Raw genomic sequence first — 20,937 nt, 5'->3', positions numbered from 1 at the left:
GACTGACGCGACACCTACCGCCTTCATCTGACTGTTTTGGACCTACCAATTTTCAGGTTAAACATATGACATATGTTTGACATTGTTAAATACAGGCGAAATTGACAATTATTAATAATTAACTTTTTAATTATATTTTTTCAGTTTATGTACAAAATAAATGTAGTATTAAAAACTGGGTTTCTCAAAATTCATCATAATATATCTTTTTAACCCCAAACGGAAAAGAAAGGGAAAAATCTAGTACTGGCAAATCAAGTTTTTTACGTGAAAGAGCATATAATTAAAAACAGTAATATTAAAAGGTATGATATAAAAGCTAAAGTCATCAGGCACTCTACAGTTAGCTTGAAGTCTTATAAAATATCATTTAAGGTAAATTATTTAAATATTTCCTATTTCAATTGCATAAAAATGAGGTTATGTGATATTTTTTCATATTAATAGCATTCATATTTTCTCTAATTTATATGTAATCTTTGGGAACCTATAAAAACTACACTTACTATTTTTGCTATTATTAGCACAATTAAATACGCAACATGTATTTGCACACATTTTTGATAAAATTTATGCGTAAAAAGATTCCATGATTCCAATTTTGTCATATTTCGCCGCTACGCACGCTGGCATCGTTTCAAGGTACCCCTACCATGGTCACGCACGGAGCGAATAGCACTGATGCATTAAGATTCTTCGTCTGAATAATTGATTATGCGATTGTCTGTTATAGTCATAGTCACTTTTAGTTTTTCCAGAGGCATTATTCTATTTCTTTATTTCCTCTCTTGCCTATGTTTTCGGGACGGGAGGTAAATATATATATGAAAAAAAAAAATATCGACAAAAGAAAATTCGAGAATAAACAGAAGGAAAATGAGGTAAAAAAATTTAAATATAGTATACGATAAACACAAGAGTTTCTTCCAAGATCTTTAAGAACAAAAACTATCAGTGATTGATGTCTTATTTATAAATAAAAAATAATGTATCACGCTTTATCATGCTAAGAATCCAGTCGCCTACAGATTTTACCATCTTATCCAGCTAGCATATTAATGTTTAAAATTTGACTGTTTTCAGCGTGTTTTATTATTTTTTAATAATAACAATTTTATTTCATAAGTGGTTTCCACACTGTATGTCTAACATTTCTGATTTAAGTGTGTTGTTAGGATTATTAAAATGAATCATATAAATTTGATTCCCGATCTTTTTCGATTTTTTCAGATATTTTGAACCAGCTCATTGTTTTTATATCTTGTATAGAAAATATAATTAAAAAAATATTATTAATAGTATTCAGGAGTTTCTATTGAATAAAGTTAAATTATGGGGAGAGTGTCAAATAACTGTCAAAGTGTGGTAACACATTTTAAAGTTTCTCTAAAAAACTAACTTTTCAGTGGTTTATAATCAAGAAACGTAAAATATTGTTAGCTAAATAGAGTATTTAAACAACAAAGTTTCTTCACACAAAAAATAGACTGTGAGTACATTACCAATTTAATACAAATTCAATATTATTAAATATTATACATAACCCATAATTCAATACAACACATCAATTAATCCAGTCTCTGGTTTTTTGGCAACTTCCACAAGTCGAACTAATTAGCCGATACAAGACCGGCTCTAGAAAAATTTTATCAAATGAAAAAAACAAAAATTAAAAATGGATAATTCTGAAAATATTAGTATACCTACTACATCATCAACATCGACATACTCCAATGCAGTAAGCAACTTCAATTTTCCTTCAAAAGAACAAGCCATTATTCTGTCAGCTATCCAAGGTATTAAAATACATGAATACATAGTAGCCATAGGGTCTCTACTCACACCAAAAAATGTTATCTTTGCATCACGAATAGCTAACAACAGAGTTTGTATTTACTTGAACAATACTAGCATAGTAGATACCTTACTAAACAACCATAAAACAGTACTCATCCAAGGCAATGAGATAGAAATTCGAAGACTTATTACGCCAGCAAGGAGACTAGTAATATCAAACATCTGCCCCAGCATTCCGAACAGTATTTTAGAAGAAGAACTGAAACAACTAGAAATAACTGCAGTATCCAAATTAACGTTTTTAAAAGTTGGCATGCCCGAGTCTGAGTATAGTCATGTCTTAAGCTTTAGGCGGCAAATATTTGTCTCTCCGATAATCACCAAACCAATTCCAAATACAATCTTAATAACCTATGACAACACTCCTTACAGAATCTTCCTATCCCTAGATGGTTTAAATTGCTCTAGATGTAATACTACTGGCCACAAAGAAGAAAACTGCACATCAACATCAACTGGTACAGAAACACTTAAAGATCCTTATACCTCAGAACTCGAACTCATGGAAATAAATCAGAATAATTCAGCAACAAATATTTCAGATGATACAACCAACTGTTTCAACCCTATTTCTGCAGATATCCCAACGACAAATGATTCGCTTATAGTACACAGCATACCTTCAACTAAAGCTAACAGCAATAATAGTAAAACAACCAATCAAGCAAAAAGGCAAATTTCAACCTCTCCTGAAATCTCAGAAACTAAAAACCTAAACGAAACTTTCATAACTCCAAAAAAATCCGCACACAAAAAAAAGAAAAAGGCTTTAGATATCGAAGCCACATTAAAACCAATTGAAAACATTTTAATGACAGCATCTCCTTCATATACGCTAAATTTCTCTGAATTATGCGACTTCGTGATAAACGCAATAGGATCAAAATTTCCTGAAGTCACAGCTAAAAACTATACAGAAGATTTTGACGGCTTATACACCTTATTAAAAATGGTTCACTCAAAATTAAATGATAGACCCATGAAAAATAATATCACAAGAATTATAAAGAAAATAAATCCAACAAATGAATCTTCCCTCACTGAAGAAAGCGACTACGATTTATCTCAATAGTCCAATTATATTCATTCTTCAATGGAACTTGAATGGCTATTATAGCCACATTGAAAACATTAAAATGCTAATCAATGAACTGTCACCACTAATAATATGTCTTCAAGAAACTCGTCTTTCCAACAATCAAGCAAAACTAAAAAATTATATGCCCTATACAAAAAATCGAGCAGTACAGCAAATATCCAGTGGTGGAGTCGGAATTTTTGTACATTCAACCATCCAATCCCAAGAAATTCCGTTAAATACAAATCTGGAAGCAGTAGCAGTTTCGGTAATACATCATTTTAAAATCAACATATGCAACGTATATTTACCACATCCTGACGAAACTACTCTATTAGAACTTCAAAATGTAATTAAACAAATTCCATCTCCAAAATTAATTTTGGGTGACACAAACTGTCACAACATCGCATGGGGATCACAAAGAACAGATAAAAATGGACGAATATTATTAGAAGCAATTAATAACATAAAACTAGTTTTATTAAACACAGGAGCACCTACTAGATTCAATGCACATAATGGCACTTTTTCCTCCATAGACTTATCTATCAGTGATTCAACTTTAGCTCCATTTTTACAGTGGAATACATTGGACCACCTATACGACAGTGATCATTTTCCGATAATAATTACTCATGACAAAGATGAAAAAACCTGTACAACACCATATGAAACTTGGAAATTAAAGTCAGCCGATTGGGAAAAATACTCGAACTTAGTAAGCATACGTATACCAAATCTCGTTATATCAGATAATATAGACACTACTCTATCATCTTTCAATGGTATAATTTTAGACGCAGCCAGAGATTCTATAGGAAAAACCAAAAATATCACAAAAGCTCCTCTTCCTTGGTGGAACACTGAAATCGCATCCGCTTTAAAGCAAACAAAACATGCTTTTAATATATACAAAAAGTTTAACACACCTAATAACTTAAACAATTTTAGATCTTTAAGGGCCAGATCTAGATTTTTAATAAAACAAGCAAAAAAAGAGAGCTGGACCAATTACGTGTCGTCAATTGACTCGTCTACGCCCATAAGGGATATATGGCAAAAAATAAGGAAAATAAAAGGTTCGAAAACATTTAACCATATTGACACAATCACTACAAATAATCTAACAACTTCAGACAAACACGAAATCTCAGAAATTTTAGTAGAACACTATCAGTTGTATTCAAGCAATCAGCAGTACCACCCAAATTTCTTAGAACACAAAGAAAGAACAGAAGCATCAAAAATTAATATAGAAGATACTGCTGATCCACTAAACACTTCCATAACACTTGATGAATTAAATGAAAGTCTTAATAACCTCAAAAATACCTCACCTGGACCTGATGACATACCACCAATTTTCATAGAAAAACTACCTATAAGCGCGAAGGTTACTTTAGTAGAGATCTACAACAAAATTTATTCGACCCATAAATTTCCATCTCTCTGGCGCGAAGCAATTATAATACCATTTTTAAAAGACAATAAACCAAAAAACTTATCTTCTTCGTATCGACCAATATCTCTTACCTGTAGCATCTGTAAAATAATGGAAAAAATTCTAAGCAAAAGATTAAAATGGTACTTAGAAAAGAAAAATCTCCTTACATCCATCCAAAGTGGGTATCGATCAGAAAGGTCTACAATAGATAACATTATAGCATTAGAATCTGAAATACACGAAGCTTTTATACATAAACAAAAATTAATAGCAATTTTCTTTGACATCACAAAAGCATTTGACACCACGTGGACATATCACATCTTAAAAACAATGAAGAGTTGGAAAATAGATGGTAAATTCCTAGCCTTCGCCAAAAACTTCCTGGAGAACAGAAGTATAAAAGTTAAAACAAACGGTGTCATGTCAACTAAGAAATCACTGGAAAATGGTATCCCTCAAGGATCTGTATTAAGCCCCCTGCTATTCTTAATAGCAATCAACAACGTATCTAACCATTTTATGCTTCCAGTAAAAGCAAACCTTTACGCCGATGATCTTGTAATATATATGAGAAGTAAAAACCTAAAATCAGCTGCATCAATATTACAAAATACTTACACTAAATAAATTAGAAGGGTGGTCTTTAGATATAGGCTTGAGATTTTCAACCGAAAAAACTAAAGTAATAATATTTGACAAAAGAAAAACACAACACCACTTAAATTTAAAACTTAACGGAAATACTCTTATAACAATCAACGAAATCAAATTTTTGGGAATGACATTCGACTCTCAACTAAAATGGACATCGCACATAAATGAACTAATTAAATCATGCCAACAGAGAATAAATCTTCTAAAAGTTCTTTCCAATCACAAATGGGGCGCAGACACAACTATTCTTCTGCGATTATATCAAGCTCTAATTAGAAGCAAACTAGATTATGGATGTATATGCTACGAAACTGCTACTAAAACTCAAATGAACAAACTGGACATCATCCAATCCACAGCATTACGCATAGTTTTCGGAGCTTTCAGAACCACGCCAATTAGCAGCCTTCAAGTCCTAGCAGGAGAACCGCCATTAACTCTCAGAAGACAATATTTTTCAATGTGTTGTGCTACTAAATATCTCAGTGCAAAGGAAAACCCGTTTATAACAAGCCTAATAAGGAGCAACCCTCCAAATCTGTACTCAAATTATTGCCCTAGAAACTTACCTTTCAATGAACGAATAAATCGATTTGAATTCGATATACATCAATTGAGAGCCACTTCTACAAACAGATGCCAGTCTCCTCCCTGGAAAGTTCAAATACCAAAAGTAGATTTTACCTTACTTAACTATCCCAAACATTCACACAATCCTTCTGAAATACAACAACAATTCCGGTCTACCATCTCCAGATACCCTGATTTCAAACTAATTTTTACTGATGCCTCTAAAAGCAGTAATGGTGTAGCTGCTGCAGCTATTTTTGAAGACAACACCTCTGTCACCCGTCTAGCCAAGGAGTGTAGCATATATACTGGAGAACTGCAGGCAATCTTCAACGCACTGAACCAATGTACCAGCATTGATACAAACTTTCTTATTATATCAGATTCAAGTGCCTTAAATGGTGTCAAGCAGATGTATCCTACTCATGCCAATTTAGCATTAATAAAAGACATGCTATACAATGCCCAAACATGTGGTAAAAACATAACATTTTATGGGTACCATCCCATGTTGGGATAAAGAGTAATGAAGCAGCTGATAAAGCAGCAACAGAAACTATCAATAACATGACAATTCCTATTATGCAAAACATACCAATTTCAGACCAAAAAACATTAATAAAAACTTACATGAACAAAATCTGGCAAGTAAAATGGAACCAAACAGAAGCAAAATTAAAAAGTATCAAACCAGATGTTACTTCTGCTTTACTACCGCTCCCAGCTAAAAGACATGACCAAGTAGTTATTAACAGACTGCGGCTAGGTCATACAAAATTTACACATGGATACATCATCTCCAAGGACCCTCAGCCGATTTGCCACATCTGTCAAATACCATTTTCAGTGCAACATATAATGATAGACTGTCCAGTGTACTCAACAGCAAGATCGACAGCAAAACTAAAACACAATTTGAAAGAAACTCTAAAAGAAGACATCAGCAATACAACAAATTTTATCAAAAATTGTAAACTGTATAACAAACTGTAACATAACATAAAATGTTTGTATTTTACAAAACTGTTATGTAAATTTTAATAATATACTAAATGTAACTTTTCTAAAATAAAGATATACCACCCGCTAATAACCCTAGGGGTTGATGCGGTAAAAAAAAAAAAAAAAGTTAAATTATATTACCGATTGTATTGTAGAAAAATAATAATAAAACTAATAATAATAATGAAACTAGACAAACGAGTGAATGTTATGTATCATTGAAAAAACAGAATCCGGGTGTTCCAAGAGTATCCATGATACTGTAGATTTACTGCTGCTATATATGTGTTGCTAAATTTACAGTTTAAAAATTTATCAAGAAAACAAAGATCATCCCTTCAACCCCTTAAATCTTCGCTATGTCGACAAAAATTCAAATCAATGAGTCATTCAAACAAAGAGTAGAAGCAACGTACAGTTTTTTTACTTAAGAAACGAACGGTTTTTTACTTTATTAAGATAAGATATAAAAATAGAAAACAAACAAGCCAATATGACAATCATAAACATATATACATCCACAGAAAATGCACCAGAAAATGGTAAAATTGAATTATATGAACAACTGGAAGAATTATATGAAAGGTTACCCAGACATGATATAGTACTAATGATTGGTGACTTCAATGCAAAAGCAGGCAAAGAAAACCAGTATAAGGAAGTAGCAGGGAAAGAAACCATTCACGACGAGACAAACGATAACGAAAGAAAATTATGCCAACTAGCAGCAATAACAAACAGTTACATTATAAGCACAAACTTCATGCACAGAAAAGAGCATAAAGTAACATGGTTGATACCTGGCACAACAGATGGCAATCAGATAGATCACATACTAATACCCAAAAAATGGAAAGCAATAATGCACAATGTCAGTTCATATAGAGGAGCAAACGCGGACACAGACCATTTTCTAGTAATAGGAGAAATGGAAATGAAAATAATTAAAGCAGAGAGAAAAAGACAAAACAAAAGAAGATGGAATCTGGAGAAGTTAAAAGTACAGGAACTAAGAGAACAATATGAGATAACCCTAAAGGAAAATCTAACAGTAGCAAATAACACAGAGGAAATATGGAAAAATATAAAAGAATCCATTTTGAATTCAGCTGAAGAGGTGCTAGGACAGAGGGAAATAAAAAGAAGGAAAGAGTGGTTTGATGCAGAATGCGAAATCAAAATCAAACAGAAAAACCAAGCACGAGATAAATGGATATCAACTAAAGAATATCACAGGAACGCAACTCAACAATATTGGCAATATCATTTTAAAGTCGTCTACTTTAAAATGTATAATGTATGTCTGAATTGTTAATATAGATGAGTCAGATAAAATTAAATTATTAGAAGAATTTTTCACTAAGTAACAAAAAACAAAATTTGTTTAATTTACTAATGTTTGTATTTTGAGAACGATTTCCGAAGTGGAAATTGAAATGTTAATAAACGTATTTTAACCTTTAATTGCGGCTTATTCCCATTTAAATAGTAATTATTTTAAAATGCCACAAGAAAATAGCTTCAGAACAATATCAACTAAAGAAGAACATCATCAAAACGAATATAAAGAAAAAAAGAAAGCAGGGGATAATTGTTGCAAGAACAAAAAAAAAACTGTGGATGGAAGAGCTGTTAAAGGACCTAGAAAAGAATAGTAAAGACAGCGCCAAACTATTTGGATACCTAAAAGCTCAACAAAGAAAAGGCAGATCAGTAGTTAAAATTGACAATAGATCATGGGAAACACACTTCACAGAACTATATGCTGACAAGCTGAATTTTGCTGAGAATATTAATTTTGAGACCCTAAAAAGATCCAAAAAATTTTACAACTTTTACCCGCGGGCTTTCCAATAAAACCCACTCGTAAGGGGGTAAAAACGCAAAAAAATCGATTTACCAAGAATCTGAAGGCCGTAGAAAAAAATGTTTGAAATAAAAAATGTAGCCACGATAATTTTTAACAAAAATGTTTATTAGCACTTTTTGTGTAGAATAAACTGTTCTCTCAGAAACAACGCTTGAAGCTACCGTCGATTTTGAATGTCAGTCACGCGCGCGAAATCAATGTTCAATAAAATTTGTATCAGCTCGACGGTAAAAATTCGATATCTTTTGATCCAAGTGTCCTATCGACAGTAAAGGGAAGTTGATATAAAATATTACAACTGATCCTTAAAGGCAAAATAGAGGGACGTAGAGGTGTAGGAAGAAAACAAGTTTCTTGTTTAAAAAACATTCGTGAATGGACACAGATATCAAATGCAGGACAATTATTCCATTTTGCAGAAGATCGAGAAGCCTTCGCAATGGTGATCGCCAACGTCGGATAATTCTGATATGGCACGCGAAGAAGAAGAAGTCCTATCGACAAAAATCAAGATGCGTTTTAAAGGTACCTAAGGAATGCAGCTTTCCTATCAAACAAGTATGGACTCTTTCTTATACGCGCCGCAGCCAGAACGCCCGTCCTGTCAAGAGCGCTTCGTTAACGATTAAAAAACAATGTTTTAAAATAAAATAGGCCCAAAATACTTATCGGGAAACCATAGAAAAAGGTTTAAACTTAAATTTATGTCCTTACTGAATTCAAAAATATCGTTTTTACTTGTATTTTTGAGCCTTGAAAATCGAAATTTTGCGTTTTTCTCAGTTTTAAATTACTCATAACTCGAAAACAATCAAGTTTACAGAAAAACTACAGGACACTTATTTTGTTCAGAATGATCCAAAAACTTTAAAAAAAATTGTCCGGGCCGAAAAAATTGATTATTACAATTTGTGTTTAAAAAAATTTGAATTTTTCGCCTGGGCCGACCTCTTGAATATTTTGGGGTATCTCATAAAAGTGATTATGTTATTATGTAGGTATTATTATATCGCACCCTCAGTGCAAGACTGCAGTAAGTCAGAATAAGTAAGTTTCGAGATAAAGACGATTTTGTTTATTTTCGTGCTAATATCGGTGAAATAAGACACAAGTTTTAAGAAAAATTAGCATTTAATCATGATTTTGCATGCTTTTCAGCCTATATTATATTAACCAAAAATAGAAATTTAAATAAAATAATATTAATGCTAAAAAAATTAGGAATTTCAAAGTTACAACACTTTTGCACTTTTTTGAAAATTGTTAATCACTACACATTTAGTATTAGAATTTTAAAGTTACAACACTTTTGCACGGAGAAAATTGTAAAAAGTGTAGACACATTTTCTGTTAGTTGTTGTCCTTTTCTCGTATATAAGATACGTATCTAGGACAAGCAATCAGAGCTAACAGAGAAAATCAAACAGCCGAAATATCGAGACGAGTAAGAATGGGATGGGCAGCGTTCGGCAAACTTTCTTACGTTCTAAAAAATCAAACAATCCCTCTATACTTACGAAGCAAGGTATATAACTCCTGTATAATACCGGTGCTCACCTACGGAGCACAGGCATGAACATTTACACAGGCCAATTTGGATAGGATAAGAAAGGCACAAAGAGCGATGGAGAGACAAATGTTGGGTATATCACTTAAAGATAGAAAACGTAACCAGTGGATCAGAACCAGAACAAAGACAGTAGACGCGATAGAACAAGCAGCAAAACTGAAATGGAAATGGGCTAGACACACTGAACGTCTCCAAGACGGACGATGGAACAATGCCATCGGAAAGTGGCGTCCATACAATGCAAAGAGATCAAGAGGCAGACCACAGATGAGGTGGAAAGATGACATCAGGAAACAAGGAGGTCCCACATGGCAGAGAACAGCTCAAGACAGGAAAAGATGGAGAGAACTGGGGGAGACCTACATCCAACAATGGAAGGATAGAGAATATGTTCAAAAAAAAAAAGATATATATCGTACATATTGTTTATTTTGACTTTAATCTTAGTTTATTTAGCCAATAAAAAAATATAACTTATTTGTTATCAAAAGTAAAATAAACTCCTTATATTACCTGTGTTCGATGGATTCAAAGATTTTCTAGTTGTCTTTTATCGGGATAGAGAAGAAGGATAAGAATAAAAAAAAAATATTATATTACAAAAATTTACGTTTCTTTATTTTATATGAACGAATAAAAAAATTATCAAATTCTGTCTTATCTTGTCAATCAGCATACAAGAAAATAAATCAAATTTTTATAATAATAAGATTTTAAATCTACATACATTTATATTAAGTGAAAACCAATTTTACTTAAATTTTTCTTTACTTGAAACAAAGAAAACAACAAAACTTTAAACTTTTGATTAGCCTAACAAAACCTCAGGATGATGACCATAAAAATCATGACCATGGTGTCAAACCGATCCTTCACAGATATAAAATTCAATTGTACAAAGCACTTACAGCGTATTTTCTTATTGAGTTGTATGTTGGAACATACCCAGAAAAATCTAGTCTCCTCAACGATGTGATCTCTCTTTTTTGGCACCTAGGCTCCTTCCTAACGTCTCTGCAAACCTGCTGCACTAACCAAAAACACCTGATGCACTTCTCCAAAAACTCAACTACTTATTAATGACACAAGGACCTCCTTTTGTCAACTTGATGCCGTAAAACTACTTTCACAAATCTTCACAAAATGCCAACAGTAGATACAAGGACCTCTTTCAATCTACTTGCTATCTCCTTCTGCAAAACTATTCAATTCTCTCCACAATGCCGGTATCCAACTCACGAACCACACCCTATCTTGAGACAAACGACTGTTTCCTTCGATGACCAAATTATAACTGACTTCTCCGGTCCTCATGATCGGCTCAAAAATTCCCATTTTTAAAAACGACCGTCCAATCAAAAGCTCAAATTGTGTTTACCATGATTTTGGAAAAGCCTAATTTCGGTTTCAGAGAAAAACTAAATAGCTTACTTTAAAATTGGTTTTGTCAATACACAATTTATACATATTTCAAAAGATTAGAATATGGTAATTTAATACTCGATTATACAAACAATGAAAAGATTAACTTACAGGTAAGATGTCTTCTAATTCTAAACAAAGGTTTTTTGATAATTTTGTTTGAAACGGAAAAAGGTCGTTTGCCAAACAAATTTCTAGTCTTATCTACACTAAATCTTATCTTAAATTACTATATACAATTTGTTTATATTGATATCTTAAAATTTTATTTCGATGGATTTTTTTATTTATTTTTCTTTGGTTGGGAAAGAAGAAACATAACAATATATTTTAAGATAACTGTTTTTCCTTTCATAAGAAAAAATACTTTTTGGCTGTAAATAATTTATGTTTTTAATCCAATCTAATAAATAAATGGTCAAACGATATTGTACACATTTTATGGAAAATATAATGTCACACAAAGGACATAAAACTTACATGAATAGATTGCTCTCGTAAATCTTTGTTTATTGTCTAGGCTGTTAATGGATTACGTAGACACGCTCTAGGTATATTAAAATTAAACAACACAGATATATATATATATATACTAAAATAACAAATATCTTACTTTTTTCGTGCCTTTCATTGCTTGTTATAGAAACCATTGCAATGTTCTGTGCAAAACTGTTGTAACTCTGTTAAAAGTTACTAAAGTTTTACAGGGGATAGATATGCATGTTTACAATCGAATTCCATGATTACTTCATTTTCATAAAATTTTGAGTTACTGCAGTCTTGCACTGAGGGTGCGATATATTTTATTTAGAGACTGTATTGAATTTTACAGACTTAAGTATTTCAATGCTTTGGATATAAAAATCACTTTAATTTTTTTGCCGAAACAATTTGTACGAGTAAAGTAAAAGTCGATTACAGTCACGAACGAAATACCAATACAACCATAAACTTCAATTGCATAATCGTATTACATGCATACTTCAGTATCAATCGAAGTAATAAACATTATTGATTACAATATTACTATAAAAAACTGTTTATTGAGAAATATGAAGATTCGTCTTGTGGTAGAGAGAAAGCGTGCTTAACGTGGAACCTGGAACTCTACTTTCAAAAATACACACGCCGATTGGCCAACCTTCCGAAACGAATATTGCACTTTTATGTTAAACACCGATTCGTTTAATCCACATATGCACTAGCACCGTGACCAACTAATAATTGTATTTTTATAGAGGAAATTATACTTCTGTTTGGTGATCTGTAAAAGACTTTTACTTTTACCGGCCATTTCGAGATGAAGACGGTGAAGGGACTAATGTAAGGGTGATGAGACCAAGGATATGTAATTTCATAAGCATTTCACTTTAAGTGAAAGGACTGCTTTTGTGTTGTATTAGAGGAGCGGAAAAACGAGCGTTTACTGTTGTAGACTTAGTAATTTTATATTTATTTATGGTCTATTGACAGTGACTGTTACGTGACGACTTATCCGCATTAAGTAGAAATTCTTCACGCAGTTAACAAATAATTGCATTGTTAGATTGCAATTGTCTAAAAGGTGTACGTGTACACATCATTGTAACGTTATAAACATCACATGTTTGATATTTTTCTTTAGATAATTATTTTAATCCAATTTCTGTTGATTCTGTTTCTAATTTCTGTTTTGTTTTACTATTTTTATTCTAAAAATAGTTGGATCTCAACTTTTCGATCAACTAAATATTTTGTTTTATCTTTATTCTTCAATTTTAATTTTCATTTATTTAAGTTCTAATTCGATTTACTCTTTGTATACCCTCCGTATTCAAACCTCGTAGCTAGTTTCTTCTTCTTGCAGTACCGTCTCCTATCGGAGGTTGGCTACCATCACACCAATCTTTACTTTGTTGGCTGCAGCTCTGAACAACTGTATTGAACTGCACCCGTACCACTCCCTTAAATTTTGCAACCAGGAAATCCTCCTACGTCCCACATTTCTCTTTCCCGAGATTTTTCCTTGGATTATGAGTCTAAGCAGGGAGTACTTTTCTCCTCTCATTATGTGTCCCAGATATTCCAGTTTTTTCGTTTGTATGGTTTTTATGACTTCGCATTCCTTCCCCATCTTCAGCAGAACATCTTGATTTGTTACTCTTTCTGTCCATGGTATTTTCCACATTCCCCTGTAAAACCAAATCTCGAATGCCTCAATGTTTTTGATGTTTATATTTTTCAGTGTCCAGGCTTCCATGCCGTACAGCAGAACGGAGAAAACATAGCACCTTAACATTCTCGTTCTTAAGTTTATATTTATGTCCCGGCTGCATAGGAACTTTTTCATTTTGACAAACGATTGTCTCGCTATCTCTATTCGCCTCTTGATTTCTCTTGTCTGGTCATTAGTATCAGTGAAGCAAACCCCTAAACATTTGTAGGACGTAACTCTTTCAACTGGCTGATTATTCATGGTTAAATTCACATTGGTGTATAGCTTCTTTGTTACAATCATGAATTTAGTCTTTTTGATGTTCAGTTTTAGACCATACTTTTTGGTATGGGTGTTTATGTTTTCCATCAAAAACTGAAAATTTGCTAGGTTATCTGTTACTATTAGCATGTCATCAGCGTATCGTATATTGTTAATTAACTCTCCGTTAATGTCCATACCAATGTTTTACTCTAGGAGCGCTTCCTGACATATTGTTTCGCTATATATATTGAATAATAGTGAAGAAAGCACACAACCCTGACGCACACCTCGACGAATCTCAATTTCTTCGGTTAACTCATTATCAACTTTGATTTTTGCTGTTTGTCCCCAGTACAACCTGGATATGATGTTAATGTCGCGACTGTCGATGTTTTTGCTTCTTACGATTTCATACAGCTTTTGGTGTCTGACTTTATCGAAGGCCTTCTCAAAATTTATGAAACCTACGTAGAGGTCTTGGTTTCCATCCAAACATCTTTGCATTAACACACTCAGACCAAACAAAGCTTCCCGTGTTCCCAGTCCACCTCTGAATCCAAACTGTGTGGCGCTTATGTCCTCTTCTAATTTATTAAATATTCTTTTGTGAATTATTTTTAAAAATACTTTTAGTGTGTGGCTCATCAATGCTATAGTTCTGTGGTCTGAACACTCTCTGGCGTTATTCGTCTTCGGGATTGTGACAAAAGTAGAGGAGAGCCATTTCTTTGGTATGATGCCTGTTCTATAAATTGTGTTAAAGAGGTTCACCATTATTTCAAGTGCGTCGTCGTCTATTAGTTTCAACAATTCTACAGGAATTTCATCTGGTCCTGCAGCTTTACCCCATTTTGTGTTCCTTATAGCATATTCTACCTCGCTTTTTTAGGATTTCAGGCCCTGTTGTGTCGTCTGTAGGTTCTGCCACTGCTATTTCTAGTCTTTCGTCGGCAAAAAGTTCTTCAATGTATTCTGTCCATGTTGCCAGTTTTTCATTTAAATCTGTAATTATTTTACCTTTTTTGTCCTTTACTATGGATGCTTGTTTCACTTTTTTACCTGTTATTTCCTTGATCTTTTTATGCATGTAAAAGCTATCGTACTTTCTATCATATTCTTCTATTTCCTTGCAGTTGTCCAGAACCCAGTTCCCTTTGGCTTCTCTAATTTTTCTCTTAATTTCACGGTTCACTTCTTTGTATTTTGTCTTGTTGGTTTTATTTCTTCGCCTTTCCTCCATGAGATGCAAAATTCCGTTTGTCATCCATTCCTTTTTCTTAATTAAGCTAGCTTAACTAGCGACAAAGTTTATATGTCTGTTGGCAATTGTGACTTCCGTCTGTCAGTTTTACTTTAAATTAATAGAAAGGGAACATTTTTTCTGTACCTCTTTCATCTATTTAAAGTGAAATTTCAGTTCATAAACCCATTTCTGTTCTTCAATCGAATCTTGAGGTGAATACCCAATAATATTCATTGTTTCATATTCGTAGTTGATAATTTTTTATAACTTATAATATTCTTTTTGACATAACCTACCTAACCCCTAAGGCCCTAAGGTTCTTTTAAATTTTATTAGGCATGTGTATGTGGAATCTTCTAATTCATTTAACTTCATTTTAATTAATTTTATTTTAATAATAATTATATTCATTTGGTTCTCCTTGCCATTGTTACATTTTTTTATATTTGTATTTTTTAAAATCTCATGGCAAGGCAATATTTAAAATGTACGTCGCTAACAGAAGGTCTGCAGTAGTTTTTGATGGTAGTTTCTGATTTAAATTCAAATGTTCCTCTTTTTGATGGGATATGCCACTCCAGCCAGAAATTTTGGAAAGTCTAGTTGACTCCGCACATTGGCAGCTCATTTTTTGAACACTAACTTTGTTACGTTTTGTTAAGTTTGAAACTAACATTATTTTAGAAATAGCAGGCCCTCCTGTTAATTTAGCCTCTAATGAGAAGAATAATTGAATACAAAGACTTAGCACTCTTAGGTGACAAAAAGAGAATTTTTGAATCTAATTTGATGCATACGAGATAATAAACAGGAGTATTTTTAAAGTGACTGATGAGGTAAAAATTATATTTAACAAATTTGTAAAATTACTAAAATTATTAACAAAATTTTTAAAGAAAAAAATTAAGATTTTTAAAGATTTTAAAGAGCGGATTAAATTCTGGGCTATGTGGTGGCCAAGAAAAATAATGACTACCACGACCAATCCAGCATTCAGGAGAGTGGGCATTGTAGTATGTTCTCACTGCCCTCGTTTAATGTGGGTGTACATAATCTTGCATGAACCACATATTTTGCCTTAAGTTTAATGGCAATTCTTCCAACAAATCAATAAAATCATTTTGTAAAAAATGTAAATAGTTCTCACCATTCAAATTACAAGGTTGTCAATCGTAGTTGGATTACCAATGATTCCACCCATACGTTTATTTGAAATTAATGTTGAAAATGCTTTTCTAACTTGACATGAGGAGTTTTAGTGTTTCAGAAATAATTGTTCCTTAAATTAAAAACACCATGGCGTGTAAATGTAGCTTCGTCCGTAAATAATATTCTATCGACGAAAAAGTGATCAAGATTTTGCCTGCTTCGGATATCATTTGCAAATCTGCATCTTAAAGATAAATCTACTATCAGTAGATTTTGCACAGGTATAAAATGCTCACGGTAAGGGTGAAAATGCTCACTGTATAGAATTTTTAAAACTCAAATTTTGCTGATCCCTAACGCCGAAGATAAACTTTATTTACTTGAGAATCATCGTCAGCGCAAACCATTACTTCATCTTCTTGATCAGGCGTAATGATTTTTGGTCGAAATGAACCACTTTCGCCTAAATTCCGAAATAGATGTTTAAAGGTTTGATGATTATGTTGCAGCTTGTTTAGGTAACTTCTTAAATATTTCCTTTTTGCTGCACGCCCGTTAAAATATGGCTTGCAATAAATGGCATATCTCTCATATCGATATTAGAAAAAATTTTATGCCTTGGCATTTTCTGCTTTTATTTAACACACCAAAATAAACTAGATATTGAAGTTACTGATTAATCTAATTTAGAATCTACTGTTTATTTTTGTACAATTACTTAAGGACCACCCTGTATATTATTCTTTTTGGTAGTGTATGCAATCATTAGATCTTCTTCTTAGCAAAATTTAACTATTGTTTCTCCTCTAAGTATCATTTCTTTGGCACAAACCAAAGTTTCTATTTCTGGTTTTCCCCTATAGCAGCATATACAGTGATGAGTGCCTTAAGAACCGGCAAAATAACGCAAAAGATAGAAAACATAATACGTTGTGAAATAAAAAGAGATGAAAGTAGTAGAGGTGGGAAATTATCGATAGAAACCTCTAATTTACATTACATTACATTACATTAGGACTATCGATAGTTTCCCACCTTTAGACGTTAGCTTATGAGCTAGTTGACTACAGTCATAATATTACAAGTATGAAGTCAAACATTAACATTTTTTAAATTTCGCATAAAGTAAAAACTGATTGAAGGCAATAAAGCAAATGTAAGTAAACAGTTTAATTAGTAGTAATTTGATAAATACAGAATAACAAGCTATGATAATTCTGTATTGAGAAGAGTGTATGCGACGTCTCAAATCACAGTTTATTATTGATCAATACTTTAATTTTGGATAAAAACATACTCGTACTTGAACTGTTTTTACTTACATTACGTGATACGTATTACTCGTACTATGACTGAAGTCAACCAGCTCATAAGCTAACGTCTAAAGGTGGGAAACTTTCGATAGATCCAATGTAATCTAAAGTAAATTATAGGTTTATATCGATAATTTCTCACCTCTACTACTTGCATCTCTTTTCATTTCACAACGTTTTATGTTTTCTATCTTTTGCGTTATTTTTCCGGTTCTTAAGGCACTCATCCCTGTATACTTCAATTAAGTTAACTTCAGGAAGTGGTATTGATTTGTAGTATACCTACTATATCAGATATAGATATAAAGTTCTTGATACATTTTTTGCTTTTTGTCAACTATAATAAATGGCACTCCATTATAATGATGACGATCGTCATTGCCAACATAATATTATTATATCTTATGGTTATGTCCTGCTTGTCTGTCCAGATCCAGGCCATCTAGCTTCAGTGACTCCTGGAATGTTGATCCACTCTTTTCATGACTCTCACGATGTTGTGATATTTTCCTGGCATAAAGAGTGATTTCGCATTCCAGGTTCCAATTTTCAATTTGTCATTCTCGTTTTGTTCCACTATCAGGTAGTTTTTAACGCAAGTATTCTTAGCCCCCCTTTAAGGTCAGCCACGGACTAGGGGCTTTTGGTTTCTTCTTAACTTAACATTCTTGATAATCTTGTAAACTTTAGATTTTGACCACAAAGAAAGAATTTAATACTATAAAGCTCTCATGCAGACTGAGAAGTAATCAGTGGCAAGTTTTACGTTATTTTCGGTTGTTTTCTCTAACTTAATTTTGGATATTACTGTTTTCGGTGAATTAAGTTGAACAAACAGTTGAAATCACTTTTATGAAGCGCGATGCAAACTTTTCTGAGTGTAGCCGGTTTGTTCAATATAATATAAATAACATCTACAAAATTACAGATAAGTAGAAACAAAGAGATTGAAAGGAATTTATAATAGAAAAAAGTACATTTTTAAATAATTTAAAATATTAAAATGTTTGTCTCTATTATACTAGATACAATAATACAAAAACAGACGAACACAAATCGTTTCGCAACTTTAAACTCTTATTAAAAAATGTCATCGTAAACAAACTAAAGAAATAGGTTTATGATTAATAGCAAATAGAAAGTTGACATTTGGACATCTCGTGTCTCGTCTTTTAAGATAATCTTCATCGATAATGGCTCTATTACGACATATGCAATCATAATATTCATGATATGTTTTCGTGCCGTTACATTTTCCGTTTTGACATTTGACAAATTATTGTCTTCATTACCCCACGCGCGAACTTCAGATTGCCGTTTGATACAGGGTTGTATTGTATTCTCAGATATGCCTGTAGGCCGAACTGGTATCTTCAAAATGGTTCGAAGTTTTATTAATTTAATTTTATAATTTAAGTATTTTTGATTACACTACACACTTCACATGATTATTAATTAATCGGATAAGAAAATTATAGGTAAGAAACCAAAATGTTTCCAAGACAAAAACAACAAAATACTAGTTCACGAAAATGATGTACCTAATAACAATGTTAAGTTCGGAAAAGATAACGGTTACAAAAAACATTGCAAAAGGCATAAAAAGAGCAGGTTTATAATGATTTATAAAGAGCAAGTGATATAAATTATAGAACAGCTGTTATAGACAGAAAATGTGAAGAAAGCAGCACAAACATGTCGTTATAACAATTTGTCAACACATTCCTTGAATTTTCCCAGAAGTTATTCATCGTTTTTTCCGATTTTATCAATAATATACAGTAAACTATTAAAGCATTTATTACGCATACATAATTAGAGGAAAGGATGTAGAAAAACCAAAGTCTGGTGGAATGAAGTTTAAAGATCAATCAGAAAACTAATTTCAGTAATCTCTCTCTAATGTGTAGAAATAACAGCTAAACTAGATAATAAGACTCACCTGTAAATATTTTCCCATGTTCTTTCTTCCCACAGGCGTCCTCGAAGCAATCCCGTGCGAACTATGTAAGTAACTACCTAAAGGTTTTTGATTATAACTATCACAGTTTTCGATTTCTTCACTTTCACAACATTTTTCACTGTCCACTACACCATTGTCCGAATCTTTGGTACCACTCACACCGTCCGAATGGTACAGAAATTGTTTCACACCGTTAGGTTTGTGTTCGTCACTGGGGTTTTCGCCACTGTCGAGCACTTGCTTAAGGAATTCGCTGCGACTGGAAGAGTTGAACAGGTAGGAACTGTTTCTTGTAAGGTTCAAGTTGCTGGCGCTTATCACCAGCTCGGTGTCCGGAAGATTGGACAACATCTTCTGGACGTTGGTGGATATGATTTCCAAATTCTCGTTGGACTTGTTCATGTATTTATCTGGAGATCTAAACGATCTATAATTACGACTCGAGTTGAATCTTCTTGAGCCCAAAGTTTCTTCGGAAGAGAACTTCTTACTGATTTCTTGTTCGGGAACGTTGGATAATACTTTTTGTACGTAAGGTGATAGATTGGCGAAATTGCTGATCTGGTGACTGCGTCTGGGTGTACTCGTCTTGAGGTCCAAGTCTGCTTCGTTTTCTCTATTGCTGCTTCCTATTATGGCGTCGAATGCGCCCATAATAGTCGGCATCAACTCCTGTGATGAGCCTAGAACAAAAGTTCGACTGTTACTGACGGTATTCCGTTGTTTTATTGCGACAAATAATTAATAAAACATTGCAAGCACGTCGGTACACTGCAAAAAATACAAGGTGAAATATGTAATTAACGCGTAACAATAAATTAATGAAATTTTACAATGTTTACAATAATTATCCACTTATTTTGTAATAGGTATAACATGTTTTATGTTTTTAAGTTTTTGTAGCAAAAAAATATTTTAAATATTATTTATCTAGTAAATCCGTAATTAAGATAAAAATCCCAAAAAGTAATTATATGCAATTTTATTATTCATTTGGCGCTTATTACTAAATACTGTTTTAATCTTTGGTTCATTCTTAGGGGTAGCTTAGTGTGAAAAGGAATTTAATCAAGCCATTTCTGGTGTTTATTTTGGCAATGTTTATAGTAGAAAAGTTTTTACAATGGTATTTTTGCAGGTTAATCGAAGAAATTTGCGCATTTCAGTAATGGAAGATCTTCAGACGGTTGTTAATCGGGTTAACAAATAAAGAAGCATGTGTTGAATAAGAGCTTGAGGAGTAACTTTCAAAGCAACATACTGATAAAACTAGACGATCAATGTGTATTGCCAGTAACGACTTCGAACCGCTAACAGTGACAAAGATCAACGTACATA

At 32.7% G+C, this 20,937-nt stretch overlaps 1 protein-coding gene across 7 annotated transcripts in view; it reads right to left on the bottom strand.

Annotated features, from left to right (window-relative positions):
* LOC140450298 (uncharacterized) overlaps window positions 1–20,937 on the bottom strand; it is a 657,231-nt gene that overhangs the window by 131,983 nt on the left and 504,311 nt on the right. For all 7 annotated transcript variants that reach the window (XM_072543842.1, XM_072543847.1, XM_072543844.1 and 4 more), the window contains exon 2: window positions 19,579–20,282. In XM_072543842.1, the coding sequence (XP_072399943.1) occupies window positions 19,579–20,282 (704 nt within the window). The remainder of the gene's footprint in view (window positions 1–19,578; window positions 20,283–20,937) is intronic.

This window comes from Diabrotica undecimpunctata, chromosome 9, assembly GCF_040954645.1.
Source record: "Diabrotica undecimpunctata isolate CICGRU chromosome 9, icDiaUnde3, whole genome shotgun sequence".
Taxonomy (NCBI): domain Eukaryota; kingdom Metazoa; phylum Arthropoda; class Insecta; order Coleoptera; family Chrysomelidae; genus Diabrotica; species Diabrotica undecimpunctata.
The sequence above is the reverse complement of the archived record's forward strand: the minus strand, read 5'-3'. Positions and strand labels throughout refer to the sequence as shown.